Source organism: Fopius arisanus, unplaced genomic scaffold, assembly GCF_000806365.1.
Source record: "Fopius arisanus strain USDA-PBARC FA_bdor unplaced genomic scaffold, ASM80636v1 scaffold00035, whole genome shotgun sequence".
Lineage (NCBI taxonomy): Eukaryota > Metazoa > Arthropoda > Insecta > Hymenoptera > Braconidae > Fopius > Fopius arisanus.
The window spans coordinates 1,160,990-1,181,323 of NW_011887774.1; the positions used below are offsets into that span (position 1 = coordinate 1,160,990).

Genomic DNA, 20,334 nt, shown 5'->3' on the forward strand with positions numbered 1-20,334 from the left:
ATCCGCAATTTTCTTTTTGCTTGATGATTTTATAAATACGATTCCTCAATGAATTAATTTTAATTGCGTTTTAAAAAATGATCTTAAGATCAGCCAAATTGCATTTGTGACGGGCCCTTCGCGATTTTTATTGATAGAAATCTGGATCAATGAATACCAACTAGTAGAAATTAGTATATAGAATACAAAGTGCTCCTCAAAATTCTTTTTAATGAGAAATTCAATCCCGTATGGCTAATCACTTATTATATCTCAAATGATCTCTTCCTTCTCCGTTTTGACTTCATATTTAAACCATCGGCCTCGCTCCCATAGTGACCTCTCATAGAATCTACTACTTTCTTCGGGGGACATTCTCTCGAGGAACTCGACTGTTGGTGACATCTTGATTTCGATACATAAAACTGGGCCAAGTTGCTGATCAACCAGAAACCTCTGGATAATTTGTGAATTATTTTGATTAACTCATTTAATTGATTCTATTATCATTCTATTTAAGCCACGTGGCAGGCACCCTAACTCCATATCGTGATTACATTCTTTACTCCGAAATATCCTTTCCTCGTTTTCAGCCCACACGCTTTATCACACTTTATCAATGCTGGGTCTATTCGTCCCCAATTCTGGCAGATTGTGCATCGATTTGCCTCACAGTCTGTCGACTTCGAAGGGATAGTAAAGTTTTAAAGGTTTAGCTTTACTGTTATATCACGATACTGCAGTAACAGAAGATCTTTAGTAGTTTTCAATAGAACTGAAAATTAAAATTGTATTTTTTTTTCGAATCTAGAAACAGAAGAAGAAAAAGAATCTTTCGCAATAAAATATTCTAATAATTTACAAATTTCAATTAAAGGGTTATAAAAAACTCATGGATGAGAAATCCATAAGGAATTCCAAATCTTTGAGGAGCCAGCACCAAAAAAGCATGCGGCATATTCGCCGAGCAGTCATTTCACACGGCTTTTTGCAAATCAGAATTGCGAATTGTTGAATCAATTTCGTTGCATTCATATATATGAAACAACTTCCTGCCTCGTGTGATGTCGAATCTTTTATCGAATACCGAACAGCTATTATGAGTATTCCAATTGAATTCCCTGAAAACTTATGAAATGTTTAATTATTGCAATAACTCATATTTATCACCGGAAGTTGAGTGTATTGTTTCAAAACTACCGTAGCGAGAATTTATAACATCCATTTACCCCCAACCCTCTGAAAGTAGCAGTGAGTACAGGGAAAGAGACGTTAATCGGAAGCGAGGTTCGACGCCGGCGCGATCGCTCACAACCGGAAACGAAGTGGAGCGAAAAAACATGTTTGCCCCCCCGTTAAAAGAGAGTATCTAAGTGTCTACCGAGGGGTTGTGATATACACTATACACGACTCCTTATATGTGTTGATGAGTGGGTGGGTTACATGTAGGTGAAGCAATTGAATAAAGTGGAGGCGTCGATATGTGACGACAGTCGGATATGGCGAGAGGAAGACAACTTCAACATTTTTTTCTTCCTCTCATCGTCTCGAGGAACCCTCCTCACTCGACTTTGTCGTTTCAATCTAATCGACCATGATGTAATTCGAGGCTGGGTTAAAGTTACCCGATTACTCTCTGACATTACCTCAAAATCTGTTCTTCATCATTCCCTTTGTTCGTGTGAATCTTGCGGGTTATCATCATTGATCGAGAGATTTCGTATGCAACTGCGTAGATTAATGATAATGATCAGAGCGGTACGTGATTTCCGGTTTTGCCAGTGTATTGTTGGGGGTTACAGATGGACTTGGAGGAAATGTCCGGGAGTATTTACTCACTCAGGGAGATTGTGATGATGATGTATTACGCATTCGCTGTTGATTGATTCGATTTGTTGACCCCAAATGAGAACTCGTGGGCTCATCAATGAAACATATTTCCATTTCACAAATTGATATTTCTAAAATTGTAAATAGTTTATTAATACTTTTGTCAGTGTGAATGTTGTTTAGATTGTAGTCGAAATCAGAGGTAGATATATTTCATTTACATTATTTGTTATACTTTCATTTTTATTTTTATTTTGGTTATTTAGAAAATGAAAAATAATTGAGAAATAGATCTTTCAGTTATTTATAATTATTTAAATTTCCATTTTCAGTTTTCCACTGCTTTTTGGACATTTGTTCATTTACATTTTTGACATTTTGGGCTTGGTCAGCAAGTCAATTTTATTAATGAAATATTTGTAATATGAGCATCATGGTAGATAATGTAGATAATGTCCAGTTCAGGTGTGATGAACTGTTTGACTGTTGTAAGTTCTGTCAATTATGCCACACCATTGTATTGGTAAGACCAACCGTGAGACTGCTTAGCTCAGCAAATGGTAATTTTTACGGTCTTGAGAACTTTAGAACTCTAGAAAGCTCCAGAGTACAGTCAGGAGCAGAGTAGAGCAGACCAAGCTCCAGATCCTACGCCATACGAGAAAAATTCAAAGTCACAAGTCGAACTAGTTCAATAACGCGTCACAAGAACCCGGACTAACAGCTTTATCGCGGATTTTAACCTTATCTTATTGAGCGTGGCATTATTTCATTCCATAAAATAGGCGAATGGTTAATAACACATGTTGAACCTTTCTCTATGTTTCACCTGACATCCCTCCGACTGGGCAATTTCCCCGTGTACTCGTCACAGTGCTAGCCAAGGAGGAAGTGACCGACCGGGGCGAAGGAAAAAAAGTTTTACTTGAGCTTAATCCCCAGCTTAAGCTTATAAAAGCCACACATTATTCGGGGTTTCTTTAATTTTATTATTCTCGTTTTTTTTCATTAGAAACATTTTAATCAATTGAAAAATTAGTAATAAGGCGATATAAATAGAATATATTAAACACATAAATAGATTAGTCATCGATAATTATTCGTGAAAGTGGAAAGTTCATTAAATTCTGAAAGAAATGTAGTCATTTTTTAAATTTTCCTAAGAGAAATGTAAAAAACAGGAGAGAATGCATCGAAATTCTGGAACGTACCTCAAAAAAATATTGCATCGTAAGAATTAATAGGATTTTTCGTTAATTTATCAATGAAAATTTCTGTGAATAGAGCACTCCAAACATATTTCTTCATTGAAACTTACTGCACATAACAAAAATGAATTTGACATGGTAAAATATAATTTTAAATTGCTGTACTTCAAAGTAATATGTTAATTTAAATTCTTTCGTCAATACTCATCACAATACTCTCCTTTAAATTCTGTTGTTCGCATTTACTATATTCCTAAAGTTTGTTTGTTTTAAACAAACTGGGGATAGAATTATCAACATTTTTTGCAACTCCCGGGAATATCCACAAACCCTGGAGACGTGCAGTTGCATCAATTCACTTTCAACGCACCTAAAAAGAAAAGCATTGAAATAAAAAATGCCCTCTCTGCCCATATTTGTTTGGTATCAATCATACAATACTTTTTCCGAAATTGAATGAAGACCACCGTGTGCACTACTATCTGGACATCAGTCCATTTATTCATTGGCATTTACACGTGAAATGTAAAATGGAATTCTCTCATATTTCACGACAGAGGGGAAAACCAAGTATTTCTAGTCCATTTTTTTTTTTTATTTTGATCAGCCCATCGTCATTGAGTTGTGATGGTTTCAACGGGGGTAAGAGTCAAAAAATATACAGTTGGAGTGGCAAATCGATAAGCGAGACGAAAGAGAATGGAAGGGTAGGTATCTATGATGGAAGTTACCAGTGCATTGTGATCCACGCATCATCAACATTGACGACCTCCGCCTCGAAAAAACCTTTGCACGAGCCCTCGGCCCATTGCCACGAGTTTATGAGCATGAGGGAATAGCTTCTTTTCCCACCACCATCCCTATTTTTCCGTCGCCAACAACTCAAACCACTCGACCCCCCATGAGCTCAGATTGTCTTTTCAGGGTGACGTCATTCTCTAATTTACTTCACGCCGAGTTGACTGCGAGGAATGAGTTTATCGCTTTTGTACAGAACAATAAGCAGTTTTTCGAACCTTTCAGATGCTCGCTAATTATCTTACTACAAATATAAGACTTCATATAAAAAGTATGTATATATAGCATCTATATAAAAGTAGGTATATATATCAAAATTATATATGTAGTATGTATGTATGTTAGAATTTCTTCGCGAATTTTTATTAGGATAGGATAAAATTTATTTACTTTTAAGAAATTTTATTATTTGATAAAAATTTGTCAAAAGTGAGCTGTCGTACACTTTTATCCTACCGTAAGAATAATTTTCATTGATAATTTCTTTATGTGTGAGCCAGTAACATGTCAGTTGACAAATTGATAGTACTCAACATCTAGTGAATCTACACCAACCAATGAAGATTATCACAAGGTTAGATAAATAAAAAATCTTGGAACCAATATTGCGGAAAATTAGCGATGTAAGTCCCATTCCTTGAAAGCTCTTCTGCCATTAATAATTCATCGACAATTATCCCCTCACAGGTGATCACAAAAAGGCTACCGGGAATAATTCGACACCAACATATGTTTCGCCGGTGAATCATATACCGTGATTAGCATAATTAACGTGGCACACTGCAATTAGCATATTCGTGAAATTCGAAGTGAAGTTGCGTGTCACTCCTCATACCTTTCAGTCGTAAAGTAGGAAGGAATTATTACCATTTGGTAATGACACTGCAAAATCGATTGTCACTCACACATGTTTGGCGGGAAAATTCCGGATATAGGTTTTCACACACTGGCGCCATAATTCCGTCCCTCTCACAACACCTCGCTCCCTTATTCCTCGATATTCATTCCCTTTCGCCAATTTCAAATTGAACGCCAGTTATATGGCTGATCCTCTCTGAACCGAAACGATAAAACCAACAACCACCGACGACCCATTTACTTCTCTCTCTGAATATCGAATTATTACAACCAAATTAGTGGGTATGGTTCAACGATTGCGGGTAAAACCGCTGAGGCTGGATGAAATAACGTGTATGTTGGATAAATTTTCCAAGCGTTCATTTTGATGGTTTATCCTCAGCGTGAGAGGTAAAAACATACACATGGTATTATTGGATCATCGAGCGAAATTTAACTGATGGATAGGTTTTCATCGATGACTCAATTACTCGAATATCCACACGGGAAATGGAGAATTGATGAACAAAAAGGGTGAATAAAAATGTCAAATTAACTTGACGAAAAAACGTTTGAATAAATTACACGTATTTTTGAACAGCGAGCGTCCACATGATATTCATCATTATTTCTTTCAGACGGACTGAAAACAAATCCATCACCTGAAATTTCACGGAAAATTCATTTTCTCACGAGATCGTTTTTTCCGATTATCTTTTTTAAGAAAAAGATAAGAAGCCCAGAGGTATGACAACTGAGAGTTAGCCGAACATTAATGCTCCCAGGAAAAGAACTGGGAATTAACTCAAGCAGAATAAAAATGCCATAGAATGAAAGAAATACACAAGGCCACTTTTAAAATTGCCGAATATGAGTTTCTTAAAGAATTAAGGAAGCAGTGACATAACGAAAAGCACATGATGAGACCAAGGACTTTTTTTTCCTCTGTGACAGTCCCGCACACAGTTCTGACTGATAAAAGATGCGAACCTCGCAACTCTACAACAGTATATATTATTCACAGTATTATTCATCAAGAGAAGTGCTCGTCTTCTACAATGTTATATCTACAAGTCAGTTTCGAGCTAGAGTTTCTCCAGCAATTTCAGCAACAGAGTCCAAGCAATCGATCTTCAAATTAAAGCTCGCCGGCGCCCCGTCAGATTTTGCTGCAAACTACCTCAAATCCATTGGATCCACTGCTTCTCATCTCGATCTACCTGCTTGGACGACGAATTTCCGGGTTCGGACAATATTAAGCATAGTTAGCAACGAAAGCGTGAACGACTCATCTCCAACTTACCACTCACCAGCGTACGTCCAAATCTTCTGAGTAGCTACATCCAGCCAGTTGAGTCTTCTGCACCTGGATTCAATCCACATATTGGATCAACCACCTACCAGATTTTCTCAACAATCATCAACGGGAACCGCCTCCCTACATTTACACTACTGAATGATTCTTTCGTATCATTTAAATCACTATAAGTCGAATAATTCCATTTTTCTTTTTTTCTTTTACCCAAATTTTTTTCTCTTTTCGAATCCTTGGTAAAATCTGTAACTCTTAATGTTGGCCTGAGAAGTCATTTCAAACCTGAATAAATAGTTTTTTGCCCTTTTACAATTTTGTTCGGAACCCTTCATGGTACGCTTTAGCACTTTATTCCACACATCACGATTCCAAACTATATTCGTTGCACCATCTATAAAATCAAAGGAAGACATCATTTTGGGGATCGTCTTTCGTCTCAATTATCCTGTGAATTCTGTTTCCCAGGACCGTAAAATCAGCACCCATTCATAAATAAAATAGTCCCTTCATGCGATTGAACCTCTTAAAAAATCCCCGGAATTTAAATTGAATTAGCAAATTCTAAATGTCATCACGTCGATGAGTATTCGCAATTTCCAATTGAAAATAGCCCGAAGCCATATGAATTGTAGACATATATTGTGCGAGTGAATAGTATTCTCGTGTGAGGTTCAATCACTCTCCGAACGTTAGTTTGAAAGGCAGCAAGGGTTTGAACGCATCAGAACTCCACGGATGCAATGCATCGGAACAACCAATGAATGCACCGACCACCATCCCCTAAGTATTGTACAGGCACGTATGTGATGTATGCAGAAACACCAGGGTGTATTGGATAACGCCAGGTTCCACCCATGGATATTGCGTTGAACAATTGTACATATAACGCAATAGCATGCGTCGACGGGATGCCAAATCGTTTGCGCCATCCCGGCAAGTGCTAGTGAATTTTACCGAGTCCGCTAGAATGCATGCGTAATTAATGAAACCAATAAAGCCGTTTGTACTCAAGGGAAATTCGTTAAATTTAATTGAATGCGAGTAATCTGAAAACCCGACGCTTTTCAAAAACCCAAATCCACAAACATAATAGACAAACTACGGGATATATTGAGTTGCATTCGCCATCGACTCGTTCAAGATGTGGAACGGTCAAAAGAGGTTCAATACACATCGAGAGCTGTTTCGAAATATTTCATATTCGACATTGCCTGAAGGTAGTTCAATGAAACTAGCCCAATTCCCGGATTTCCGGCATGGAATCCACATTTCGATATTAAATGGTAATAATATCTGCTCACCCTGGGGGATATTGCCGAAGCGAATCGACTTGCTGTATTCAGCTTTATCAATTGTTCATAGAAAATCTCACCGAGTATTTTCCGTCACTTGTTTGATGCCACTCTTACCAGTCCACAACATACTGAGGGAAAATTTTTTTACAAAGTACATATTGTATTACGAAACTTACGACTCAAAAATTGTCAAGTAAATCATATATTGCTCTAAACAAAAAAGAAAAGAACTTCTGTCGAGTAATTATGCAACCTGCTTCAAAGATGACGATTATTTATTAATAATAAAAATAGATTTTCTCAAGCCAACTGAGAGAAGTTCAAAATCTCTTGACTAAAGTGTTTTCACTGGATACGAGATATCATTGTCTTAGAAATTTCCGATCATATGAGCTACTTCATACAAATAAAAACACACTTCTTTTTTTTCTTAAAAAAAACCGTTGCTTTTGCCTGTCAATGTACCTAAATGTCAGACCTGATTTTCATGCCCACGTGAAGGACTCCTGGACGATGTAGTGACACGTTAGGGTGTGACACTACATACGAGAATTCAACAACGGTTGGTTAAATCTCGTTGAATCTAATATTACAGCGACAGTGGATGCATTAGCGGATTAACGTACTCGCAATTTCTGTTCGGCCGAGTCATGAGGTATATTTGCATGGCATTATACCATGCATCCCAATGCTGTTATATGTGAATGCTATATCTAATTTACTTCCAGCTAGGTTCACTCGGTTCTATCTCACTCAGCAGTCAGGGATTTCTATTGCACTCTCGATTCCACCGCTAATTGTGTAGATATGGCGACACTATCGAGAGAATCCTCTTCTCGTTCAGGTGATAATTGTATTATTGTCCCATCAGCGTGATTGCCATTCCTGGAGTGCGTACGTCAATGGGAGCGTTTGAAGTGTCCAACGGTGGTAGGATCTATCGAATTCTCGAGGCCTATCCAACAGACACCTTCAGAGCTCCCATTCCCTAGACTAGCCCATTCTCAACCATACAGTGGATCTTCCATATCATAGCTGATATTCCATTGAGCCATGCGAAACCTTTGTCCCTTTCAGGATCAGACGTGTCGTACATTGCCTATACTGGGCAACTCTACTTACACCTAAAATCAAGGCTACTGGAATGTTAACCAAAGCCTCAGGCCATGAGAACCAATTATTTCAATTTTAAACTTGAATCGCCTCCGAGTGACCGCAGTCCATGTGAATAATTACCAAATTTTATATTTCGATAGGATTTCGGGGAAAGGGTTTTGTGACGTCATGACGGGCTTATAGTACGCACCGAAGGTAAATAGTTGAATAGAGTATCGAATAAAATGTTATCCGATACAAAAGAATTTGATATCAAAATTTTACCATCTTACAATTGTCTTTATCCGAGTTATTACAGAGAGAATATTGATGTCGAGAAAGAGAAAATGAAAAATAAATTCAAAAAACTTTTTCAAAAAAATATATATCAGATAAAATCGTAAAAGATCTTTGATTGTTTCCTGAATGGTGATAGTAATCGGCAACATCCAAAACCTCATTTCAACTAATTTATCAACAGGGATTTTGTTCATTAAAAAAATTATTCCGTTTGCCAAGAAGGATGGGGCATTATCAGATGCATCGTAAATACTGGGGAAAAGAAAAATACGAATTTACCAGGTGGTAGCACGCAATGTTCGTCGATGTGCTATTCCGAGTGCCCAGTGTATTGCACCCAAACGTACGACTTCCATGAATGGTAAATAAATATCGAGAAAATGTATGAGCATCATTGAAGTGAATTACCCTGACGCTTGGCGTACCTTTTGTAATTATAGGTTCTACTGGGCATAGAAATCGTCTTGCGAGCAATAATGCGCAATTTAAAATATCCAGGTATTTACTATTCCTGTGAAATGCCTCTGGGTGCAAAAATTGTGAGACATTGTGGTTTATTACCGCACGCAATAGTCAAATAAGCCGTTCTGATAAGGACAGTGATCAAATGGGGGTGTAAATTGCACCTCCAGTAGTGGCATTTCTCTAACGAGTATTTCCTCGTAATTAAAAGGTATGAGATTATGGGTGTAACGTCTCAAATAATTTTTAAGCTAATTAAAAATTGTTATTCCAGACTTTTCGAGTGATGAAATAGTTTGGGCCAGTGAAAATCTTTTCATTAATGACAATTAATTGAATTGATTAACGAAAAAAAGGTTTACGTGATTCCTTACTCCTTAATACATATTGATAGATCAGATCAGATAACACAACTCATCAACTCATACTCATCATCATTTCCTCCATTTCTTTGCAATCAAATGTCTCGCGTTGTCTTCACTTCGTAGTTCAATAAATCAATAACTTATCACAATATTTCGCGGGGGATTTTCGGTACACCTTAATGTTTTTCTGCAACAAATAGTCGCCAATGTATTATAATTAAATCGCGAGTTACGAATGAGTTTTAGAGAATTACGAATGATTCGTAACGCAAGTAACAAATTAAATTGAATAAAATATCTTTGCGTAAATCGTCGCAATGGTTATGCGTTGAATTAGTGTCCTGTATTTTATCCCAATGATATACGTTTTCTGTGGAAGTCATAAGTTATGTGGACCATGCGCGAAAACCACATTTTGACCACTGGCATCATCATTTCCTCCATTTCTTTGCAATTAAATGTCTCAAGTTGTCTTCACTTCGTAGTTCAATAAATCAATAACATATCACAATATTTCGCGGGGGATTTTCGGTACACCTTAATGTTTTTCTGCAACAAATAGTAGCCAATGTATTATAATTAAATCGCGAGTTACGAATGAGTTTTAGAGAATTACGAATGATTCGTAACGCAAGTAACAAATTAAATTGAATAAAATATCTTTGCGTAAATCGTCGCAATGGTTATGCGTTGAATTAGTGTTCTGTATTTTATCCCAACGATATACGTTTTCTGTGGAAGTCATAAGTTATGTGGACCATGCGCGAAAACCACATTTTGACCACTGGCATTTTGGCCGGTGTCTCTTTAATGCAGACGGTTTGAACGCCAGCATTGCTGGAATTATCGAAATACCACAGTGGTACCTATACCTAACTTAGTATTATTACTCCTTGCCGTATAAATCCTTCCTACGCTTTGAATTCAGTAATATGTTAAACCTGCCTCCAGGACAAATTAATTGATGGAAGAGCCGAAGCCTCACAGACTAATGCCCAGAACGGCCGATCCCAATTGCTATTTCTAACGTAATCGAATTTGCATCGTGAATACTGTTGACTGGTCGTATACATAACGATGACCAAGCATGTGTACATTTGGAATTTATGTGTAATCGATGGCTAGAGTATTGCAGACTGCTATGATCAATATTTTCGAATAAACCGGGAGAAAGTTTTGCAATTTTGTGGGATTTTCGGACTAATCGTTGCACGGATAAGGAGCTTAACAGCGGGAAACAATAGTACGAGCGTTGCATTGTAATCAACTGGTTTGAACGGTTTGATACAACTAGGAGTCGGATTAGAGTTTCCATTGACTTGGATCTCATCCTATTCTCATTGAAACATTCACTAATGATGATGGATCAGACCGTTGTGAGAGAAATTTTAAGTATTTTACTACCTCGGACCGCAGTAAACCGAAAAATGAATTCAGGCGCGTAAACTGCATTTTGGTGCCCTCTGTATGCACATCCTAGAAGCTGATCGTCACATCTCGTGTTACCATAAGGTTTTGCATCTGAATTTGTACGAAAATTGTTCCCAAAATATAATCAACTAAAAGTTAATATTAGAGGTGCTATTATGCGATCACTATTCAATATTTTTGCTATTAAAAAAATCAAGGCATATCTTCCTTTACTAGTAATAAGTGCTGCTGTAAAGAATACACATAAGTATCAGTGCGATGGTGGTGTAATGGTCAGCATAGTTGCCTTCCAAGCAGTTGATCCGGGTTCGATTCCCGGCCATCGCACATTTTTTTTTTTTCAATGTAAATTTTGATAGTTCAGCGGTGGATGTGATAGATGGGTTGGAACCAGTCCCCACGTCACAGCAATTGCCTTCTCCGACGATAATCTCATTTATTTATAAAATTATAGAGGCTCAGTTCTGGGGGTTTGAGTGACCTCAGGGGCACCATAGTACTGCACCCCAAGAGAGGGAGAGCGCCACCCGCAATGTTGGGGTGCAGTACTACGATGCCGCTGGGGTCACTCAAACCCCCAGAACTGAGCCTCTACTTTAATCTTTGCGTGCATCCAAGATTTTCCCGCGTTTCCAATGCCCCAATATCGTCCTGTAGTTTTACTTCATTTTGTCCAGTCTCAACGGTATAAGAATGGTCTCCATTTTTACCCCACCACTCTGAATTCGTAGATCCCAACATGAGTCAACAAACCGGTTTTGTGGACACAATACTCAATACTGTTTGCATACTAAATATTCCAAAAAACTCTAAAGCCTTATTTTTATCTATAAGAAGCAGATAGTGAATGATCTCAGGAAATTTCTGAGCCAATCACAAAATATCCAATGCATGAATTTTTCGAGACCAGTTGTAAATATCTCATATTGTATCGTGTATATTTTACCGTTATACAGCAATATTACAATGTGAGATATTTCAATGCAAAACCGAAGGCTAAAATGGTCAGCAATATATACTGACCAGTGACCAGTCCATTCCCTTGGCCATCAGAAGTGGGAGAGCTGCAAGGGGAGCACAATATAGTCTGCACTTCAAAAGATAGGTCTTCGGGTCTTCCCGCTACTTTTCCGTTCGTAACTTCTATCATTGGAGTGGGGAACCTTCGGATGATCCGAAGTCTCTTATAGTAAGGACTTTAGTCAAGTCCCCTGTGTTGCACATTTGCGCACTGGCAACGTCGACATGGAGGCGCGCGACCTCTGATGTGTCGGAGCTGCAGCAGGGAGTTTTCGAGGGAACACTGAAGAGCGCGAAACTTATGGGATGTGGCCGATGGAGCATATACCCCATTATAGATTATACCGTAGCTCAGTGTAGTGCTGTGCGTGAAGTTCCCTGCTCTGTCTAGGCCAGCAATAGACAATTGAAAGATCAATCGCCGAATATCCATATAATAAACATTTTCTACGGGCACTCGACTAAAACCAGCTGTAAGAAACCCAAATTTTTCATAATTATTCTTAGCCAAACGGAATGAATATTTATCACTCCTCGTATTGCCAATATCTTGATACCTTGAAAATGCGCTAGGGAATGCAGATAAGTTCTTTTCATTTGGACGCTGTGCGAATTAGTCATAGTGTTTTTTTTTTGTTTGCAAAGTCGCTCTCTTTGTCTGTGCTCCGGAGTGTCATGAAGTTCATACTAGTGAATTTTGACAATGGGCAGAGTGGCAGGTGCAAGTTATGGTCTGTTTACGTCACTCGGTACTAAAGACTAATTAATTTTTTACAGAATTATCATCACTGATGTTCAAAGGCAGGCATCGAGAATAGCTCAAACCGTAGAATGAAGCAATTCCATCGGAATATTCTAATAAAGTTACGCGAGGCAATCGTTCAGGATTTGGATGTTGCAAATGGTGTGATTGGACCGCTGGAAGCAGACTGCATTTTGAAGCCGGAAGATTTGACGCACATAGAAGCTAGGGAAACGAAGGAGGCACAAGCTGAATTTTTACTGGATATCCTACCCAAGTATGAATTCAACATTTCAATTTTTGTCGTAATTCGATTGACAGATCGCTGAACGCGACGTTATTCGTGGGGGGATGGGTTTAACCTTGAAAATTGCTCTCAAGGTATTTATTAAGGAAAAGAAGGCTCGGTCCCGGATAGTTCTCGAATTTCCATAGCCGAATCCAGTTTTAAAATTCATTGTTCGATACATTAAAATTGGCAATCATTTTAAGCAAAAGAAAAATAGAAGATATTTATAAATAGAAGATAAACCCATCTACTCATCCACCAAGTGTCTATTTCGTTCTGATACAATTTGACAAAATTTGTATTACGAAATTAATCTTCTTTTTTTGAAATTTTCTGGGTGTCCATTTTGCCCCTTATGTTATTAACGATACCCCTGACCTATTTTTCAGTCGAGGCCCTAATGCATTCAGGACATTCCATCAAGCCCTAAAGGAGCATTACTTTTGGCTGAGTAACGAAATGAATGACTTGCTCATGGCTGATGGCACTGATGCCGTGGATTCAGTGGGTGAGAGGATACCAATACTGCCACCAGTTTCTCCCTTGACAGTTGTCAGAGAGCAAAAGGTGAATTCCCATGATCACTTAGTCATTAATTAATTAATTAATTCCTATTCCGTCGTGGCCATTGATTCAATGATTCCATCTTGACCAATTTCGATAGATAAGACAAGATCATGCGTTACACAAAGCTTTACTTCACTTGGAATCTCTTAATCGCAATAATTTCAAGTATTATTTGATCAATTATTATGTTATATTTGCCTGCTATTACGGATGATCAAATAAGTAAGTCGATGACAATATTGTTGACTGCTGGTAATGCAAAAGTATTATTAATTATTATACGACTTTTCACCATAGATTCAACAGTTGACGAATGCACTGGAAAAACTCAGTCCTCGTGGTTATGTAGTTATCCATGGAATGAAAGGATTTGGAAGGTCTCGCTTAGCTATCAACGTCTTGAGTGACACATCCGTCCATAGAAACTTGTTTAATGTAGGTGTTCAATACTCTATTAATTTCAAAATTAAGAATTTCCAGGTATTTTGTTTTTTTTTCGTTGAAACGTTTAATGTTTTTCACTCAGAAATTTTCAATGATTGAGAAATAAAAATTTTCGAATATCGGAATCTTTCATAAAAAAACAAATCCCTCTTTGAAAATGTTTCATTTTGTTAAGATCAACATTAACAAAGAGGAATTTATAAAATTCAAATGAAAATTTTATTCCAAAATGTGATTCAACTTTCGTGGAATATTCGTAATTTTAAAAATTACCAAATTATGAAATCTAGCTAAATATCGTTGACACGATATGACGATCAATTACCAGCTTTTTTGTTCTTTTCAGTCTCAAATATTCTGGGTCAGATTCGGATGTAAGGAAAAAGTTTCACCATATACTGATCGGCTAGAAGATGAAATATTAAAACAACTAAATAATTTGTACCACCAAATAGAAAATGACCCCCAAACTTGGACCGATGACAACTCGGGCTTCGGTAAAGACCAGCTGCGAAAATTTTTAGGAAAATATTTCAATGATTATCGCAATGCACTACTTGTTCTGGACGATGTCTGGGATAAAGCCATCATCGATACTTTCGATTTCAACTGCAAGACCTTGGTAATAACCATAGACCTGGGTGTATTGGGAGAACGACATAAAGAAATTGTTGAGATGAGGCATGGATTTACAGAAGCTGAAAGTTTAAACTTATTTGGACAAGTTCTAGGCGTTGAAAGCCATGAATTACCTCTAGAAGCTAAAGAGATCCATAACGAGTGCAATGGTATGCCAATACTAATTGATATGTTTGCGGCACACTTTGCTGATTATAAAGAAGAATTAACACAAGACAGTACAAGAAATCGCTGGAAATATTACTTGCAATGGCTCCGCAACAAAGACGCAACAAACAAAAGCGTTAAAGATTTACTAGAAAAACAAGAAGCTATATTCGAAATGTGTATTGATCGTCTCCCAGAAACAACGAGGGATCGTTATAAAAGTCTGGCAATATTCAGTGAAGACGTTAACATCAGTCCCAAAACCATAGAAATATTATGGGGTGAGACCATTCACTCAGCAAGCGAACAGATGCAGGAACTCTGCCACAAATCCTTGGCAGCAAGACAATGGAATAAAGAGTTGGAAACATACGTCTTCGGAGTTCACGATCTCCTCCTTTGTTACTTGCGGAAGAAATTAACTCCCGAGCAACTATCAAATCTGCACAAAAACTTGATTGAAAAATATCGCGTATACTGCAAAGGTGATTTTTCGAAATTGCCCACAGATAATTACAGTTTCTCCTACATTGGACACCACCTGGAGCAAGCGAATATGTTCAGTGAATTCAAAAATTTATATTTGGACTTCAATTTTATCAATGCAAAAATCTGCAACAGCGGAATCAATGATCTTCTGATTGATCTCAAGAAATACCGAAAATACATCACTGAAGGTTCGGCAGAAGTCGAGGCTAAAGTAGTCGACGTGGAGAAGTTTCTGAGCACTCAAGTGAAGATTCTAGCAGAGCATCGGAGGAGAAAGTGTTTAGACCTAGTTCAAATTGGTATGAATCATAACATCCACGGGTATTTTCAGGAAACAGCCCAGCAACTTGCCGAATCCCAATCAATGCACTTGTACTTATGCCACGAACAACATCATCGAATAGAAGAACATCACAATGGGGTCGAAGTACCCATAGAATTAACCACGGTAAACTTCACTGACGATGAAAATAAAATTCTACTTGGTAGCGATCATGGAGTCGTCATTCTGTGGGACACAAATACCCGTCGACATTTTACATTCTGCGGTCACGATGAAAAATCCAAAATTACCAAAATCATTGTTAATGAACCAAATTATTGGCACACACTCACATCAGAGGAAGACTTCTTCGTGGCATTGAACGACCAAGGAGTCATAAAACGATTTACGCTGAACATTGAAGAGTACGGGAACAATTCAAATGATGATGTCATTCAGCTGAGAAGTCCTCGAGAGAAGCAAATCTCATACAATTATATCCACAAGATCCCAGAAGACCAAAGCCGGACAACTTATGATCTCAGTGATTGCTCAATGACTGATATTGCAGATATAGCTTTGACCCGAGACAATAAAAAATTAGCAGCTTGCACGCGAAAGGGCTACTATCGAGTTTGGGATATTAATGGAAGAATTCTATGCACGACCCACGTGCAAAAGCACGGAACAGACCTTTTAACGTTTGTCCATGAAGTGTCTCTCCTGTTCTTCTTCGATGCCGAAGAAGGTGTTATCATAGTTCATTCTCCCAGAAATAATAGCGCGTATGAGCATGCGTCGATATACCGTCCGGGGAGGGACACAGGTAAAGTGAGAAAGGGCCTGAAAGGGAAGAAAGCCATTTATTTCCAGGAAATCAAGACTGATCGCTCCAGCGATATAGAAATTCTTTTGGTAACTAATTTGGAAACGGTGCATTTTGAGTGTAAATACACGGAGCTAGGGGCGATTTCAAGTCCTTCAACAAGAATCATTTTGTCCATTGATCCAGAGCTTAATCCAGGTTCAGAGTTTACGGCTGCAACATTGACACACGATAATCAATACATTGTGATCGCTGATTCTGAAGGTTTTATAAAGGTCTACAGTATTCCCAATTCCATCGATCCAAAGGCCGTGTATTCAGGAAAAACCAGAATGAACTGCATCGATAGCTATTATTTTACCAATGACTCTCATTCAATCATCGCAGGACTCAATAGGTTGACGTACAAGTGGGCATTCAAATGCGAATCGAATCTGCCTCAGTCCGTCAGAATTCCCAAATTTGACGCTCTCATGCAATCCGACAATCAGTTGGATGTTGTGGCGCAAGTAAAGGGTAAAAAAATTCTTGTTTTCGAGGGAAATGAACAAATCGCAGAGACTAAACCTATTGATGTTGGAGATATTGTTGATCTTCATGTATGCCAAGATGGGCCGAGAGTTCTGTATGTCAAAAAGATTGGTCATCTAGATAGTTTCAAGTATGAGATTAGAATTTTCAATTACAAAACCCATCAAGATAGGATGATTCAGAGTGTCAACACGTACAAAGGACCCATCAGATTTTTGAAATTGAATGATATGTATTTGCCTGTTTGGAAGAATGATGGAAATATTGAAATTGCTACGAATCTCGGCATTTTGTCATTGTCCTTGTCTGCTGAGAACATCCTAAATCTCCATACTATCGACAAAGAATACGTTATAACTGTGTCGGACACTGGAACAATCATTATTTGGAAAGTTTCTGAAACTGAATGGGCCAAGATTTCTGAATTAAGAGGACACATGATCCCCAATGTTTGTTATAGTACGCTCAATTCGCAAGAAGATATGCTGGCTTTGCTCAAGTCTACAGGAGAGATGGCTATTTATAATATTGAAAAGAAAGAATCAAAGAACGATGTTCAATTTATAATCGAGAGATTTATGGCATACAATTTCAGAAAATCACTAACTTGCGGCAGTTTTTCACCTGATGGCACTTTATTAGCCTTGGGAATGGATAACGGCACGATAAGTGTGAGTTATTAATTAATCCTAAAATACAGATTACTGCATAGCTTATTAATTCCCACTCTGATTCTCCACAGATTTACGACGTCTACTCAAATAGATTCTATAATGATTTGTCTCTTCACTGTTATCCAGTCCTTCAACTCCACTGGGCACCAGAATCTATTGGTGCACCAATTCTACTCTCAGTCAACTGCGAGGATATGGCCTGGTGGAATATTTCTCTCCTTCAGGAGGATAAAAAATTAAACAGACCAAGTCGTGCTGGTATTCCAAGGAGTTCAACCACTCCAACATTTGGAATAAGTCCTCGTGGCAGTATGAGACTCTCAGCGAGTCAATCAGCTGCTGCTGATCTCTCAAAATTGACTGAGAAATTAGAGAAAAATGCTAGCAACGAGAATAATGACAGTGATGAAGAGAAGACACGTCAATTCTGGTGTTCTAAAGTGACTAAAGATCAAAATAATCCTGGTTTATTGCGGCTCATTCAGTTGCCACATAGTTGCAGGCCAAAGGTATGTGTCTCGTGTGACTTTAAAAAATTCTTGCTCGTCGATAGCCATGGATCCATCAACACTTACAAACTATTTGGACTGTGATTACGACGTTCTAGTTTTTCAAAGAATCATAAAAATTAATAATTGTTAATAAGATGTTTTCGATTGTGATATCACGATGGCAATGCTTCGATAGAAAAGAAAGAGAGGAGTGTATGTCAATTTTAATTAACTGCTCAGTGAGCCCTGATGTTGTGATTGAAAGAAATAAGATGCCGAATAGTTCTGGGAAAGATTTGTACAGTGCATCAAAATTAAATCGTTGTGCTTATTCCTCTTAATCATGAAATTCACAAACGAGGGGAATATCAGAGGAGTACTTCAGGTGTGATGTGTAACAATATTAAAATATTTTATGCATTTCCTTCGGATAAATTTTCCATAGGTCCATTCAACTCTGAGAGATTGTTTTGGATTTTTAATCATGTATTAAAGATAATCTAAAGGACGCATGGGGGAAAAGGACACTTGATTTTTCATGTGTTAATGTCAAATCATTACTTAATCATTCATTAAATGCATTTTTCTCCCGCCGAGATAACAATTTTTCCTTTTATAATGGAGACTGAGCTCAATTGATCGATTTATTTTCGAGTGATGAGTATTTTAAAAATTTCTCAGGTGTACATTTTCTCCCATCTTTCCCCACTAGTATATTTTGTATGTAGTTTCTCAATGACGATAGCTACTTTCTCAATTATTCTGTACAAAAATACGTGCCTTAGAAAACAATGAAATATGAGGAAGAATCAACAACCATTTCTTGTTTTGTTCTTGCACATATTGTTGCGTAGCTATTGTACGATTGTTGATTAGAGTTCTGGAACAACCCATTGCATTCGATCTATTTTGTTCAGAACACTAGTCAACGAGAGTCTCGCAATTCCGCATTTATATGAAAACGAATGCATTTATTTTACAATTATCAATACTGAAATTGCCACGTTCTCCACATCTCAGATATTTTTTTTTATCGTTGACCAGTAATAATGGCAAATTATTTCATTCGCCCTTCAAGCCATTAGCCACTAGTAAGCCATAATAATAAAATTAATTAATAGTAGAGGCAGAGAGAATGAAATTATGATAATATGCAATTATATATTGGGAGATATTTCCACGGATCGTTTCAGTAATCTATGAATAATATTTGTTCATCATGTATTCCGTTTGATTTTATATCTTGTTTTAATCATACATTCTACTTCAATGCAGTTCCAATTTATACTGATGGATACTTCAGTATCTTAAAATTAATGTAGTTCTATTGTGGCGTAAAAATACCGTATTTTAATTTAAATCTTTACAACTCTTCCATGGCATGCAATGCAGTATTAAAACGCAAAACTATTGAACAAATTACGTTTGAACGCAACAACTGAACTGGATATTCCATTATTTTAATAATTTTTCTATTATTATTTCTTTATACGAAAATCACGCTACATTATCAATCAAACAAGTGCTGCTGATGCAATCGGGCCTAGTGCAAAAAAAAATCAATTGTGAATGTGATTTACAGAATATTGATGTAACCAATCAATTATCTTTTTTATATTATCGAGTTAACATAATTTTTTAAATATGTGTCTGTATATTTTATTCAATTGTTAAAAGCATTCTGAATAAAATTGTTTTTCACGACAAAATTTCCTGACAAATTATTTAATCATCGTGGAAAGGGATTACTGAATTTAGTGATGGAATAGGCTTTATCTTTGCCTTATCGTCAATAAAATCACCGAGTGTTTACTAACCCGATAATCGCAATGAACATCTCCCGTCAAATGCGGAAGTTTAAACCCCTGTCAAAGTCAATGTTGCCGCAGTGCACTTGGCACAAGTTGCAATCCCGAAATACAGTTGTCAGATTGAAAATAGCCACGAACTAGGATTATTTGGCACAAAGGAAGTCAGCTGGTATTGAAGTATAGTCCAATGCCAAACGTAATGGTAAACATCTTTCACATTTCCCAACCCCGAAGCTTTACATCAACCGGAATAATCTTGATTTTTTTACAGATGCAAGTACTTTGAGAACAATTTTTTTGTGTTAAAATTCTTGTCAGAAAATGTTTTAATCTGAGAAATAAACTAGGACACTTACTTCCATGGAAATATTTCCAAAATCATTGGAAAATTCCATTTTTTCTATATTTCTTTTATATTTTCATTTTTCGTGTTTTTCATGTTCGATTGACGTGAAAAATATAAAATTTTTGCGTTTCGTCTCATTTA

General features: G+C 37.3%; 1 protein-coding gene and 1 non-coding gene across 3 annotated transcripts; both read left to right on the plus strand.

Moving 5' to 3' along the window:
• Positions 1–11,170: 11,170 nt before the first annotated feature.
• Positions 11,171–11,242, plus strand: TRNAG-UCC (transfer RNA glycine (anticodon UCC)). The gene has a single exon. It is a non-coding gene; the product is annotated as a tRNA-Gly (tRNA).
• A 986-nt stretch (positions 11,243–12,228) lies between these two features.
• Positions 12,229–19,134, plus strand: Dark (Death-associated APAF1-related killer). Of its 2 annotated transcripts, none has more exons than XM_011303919.1 (6): positions 12,229–12,408; positions 12,713–12,954; positions 13,356–13,533; positions 13,831–13,968; positions 14,324–17,542; positions 17,614–19,134. In XM_011303919.1, the coding sequence occupies exons 2-6, from the start codon at positions 12,767–12,769 to the stop codon at positions 18,136–18,138; spliced, it is 4,248 nt and encodes a 1,415-aa protein (XP_011302221.1). In that variant the 5' UTR covers positions 12,229–12,408; positions 12,713–12,766; the 3' UTR covers positions 18,139–19,134. The 2 variants fall into 2 exon arrangements, with proteins under 2 accessions (XP_011302221.1, XP_011302222.1); XM_011303920.1 differs by having other exon boundaries at positions 13,840–13,968.
• The last annotated feature ends 1,200 nt before the right edge of the window (positions 19,135–20,334 follow it).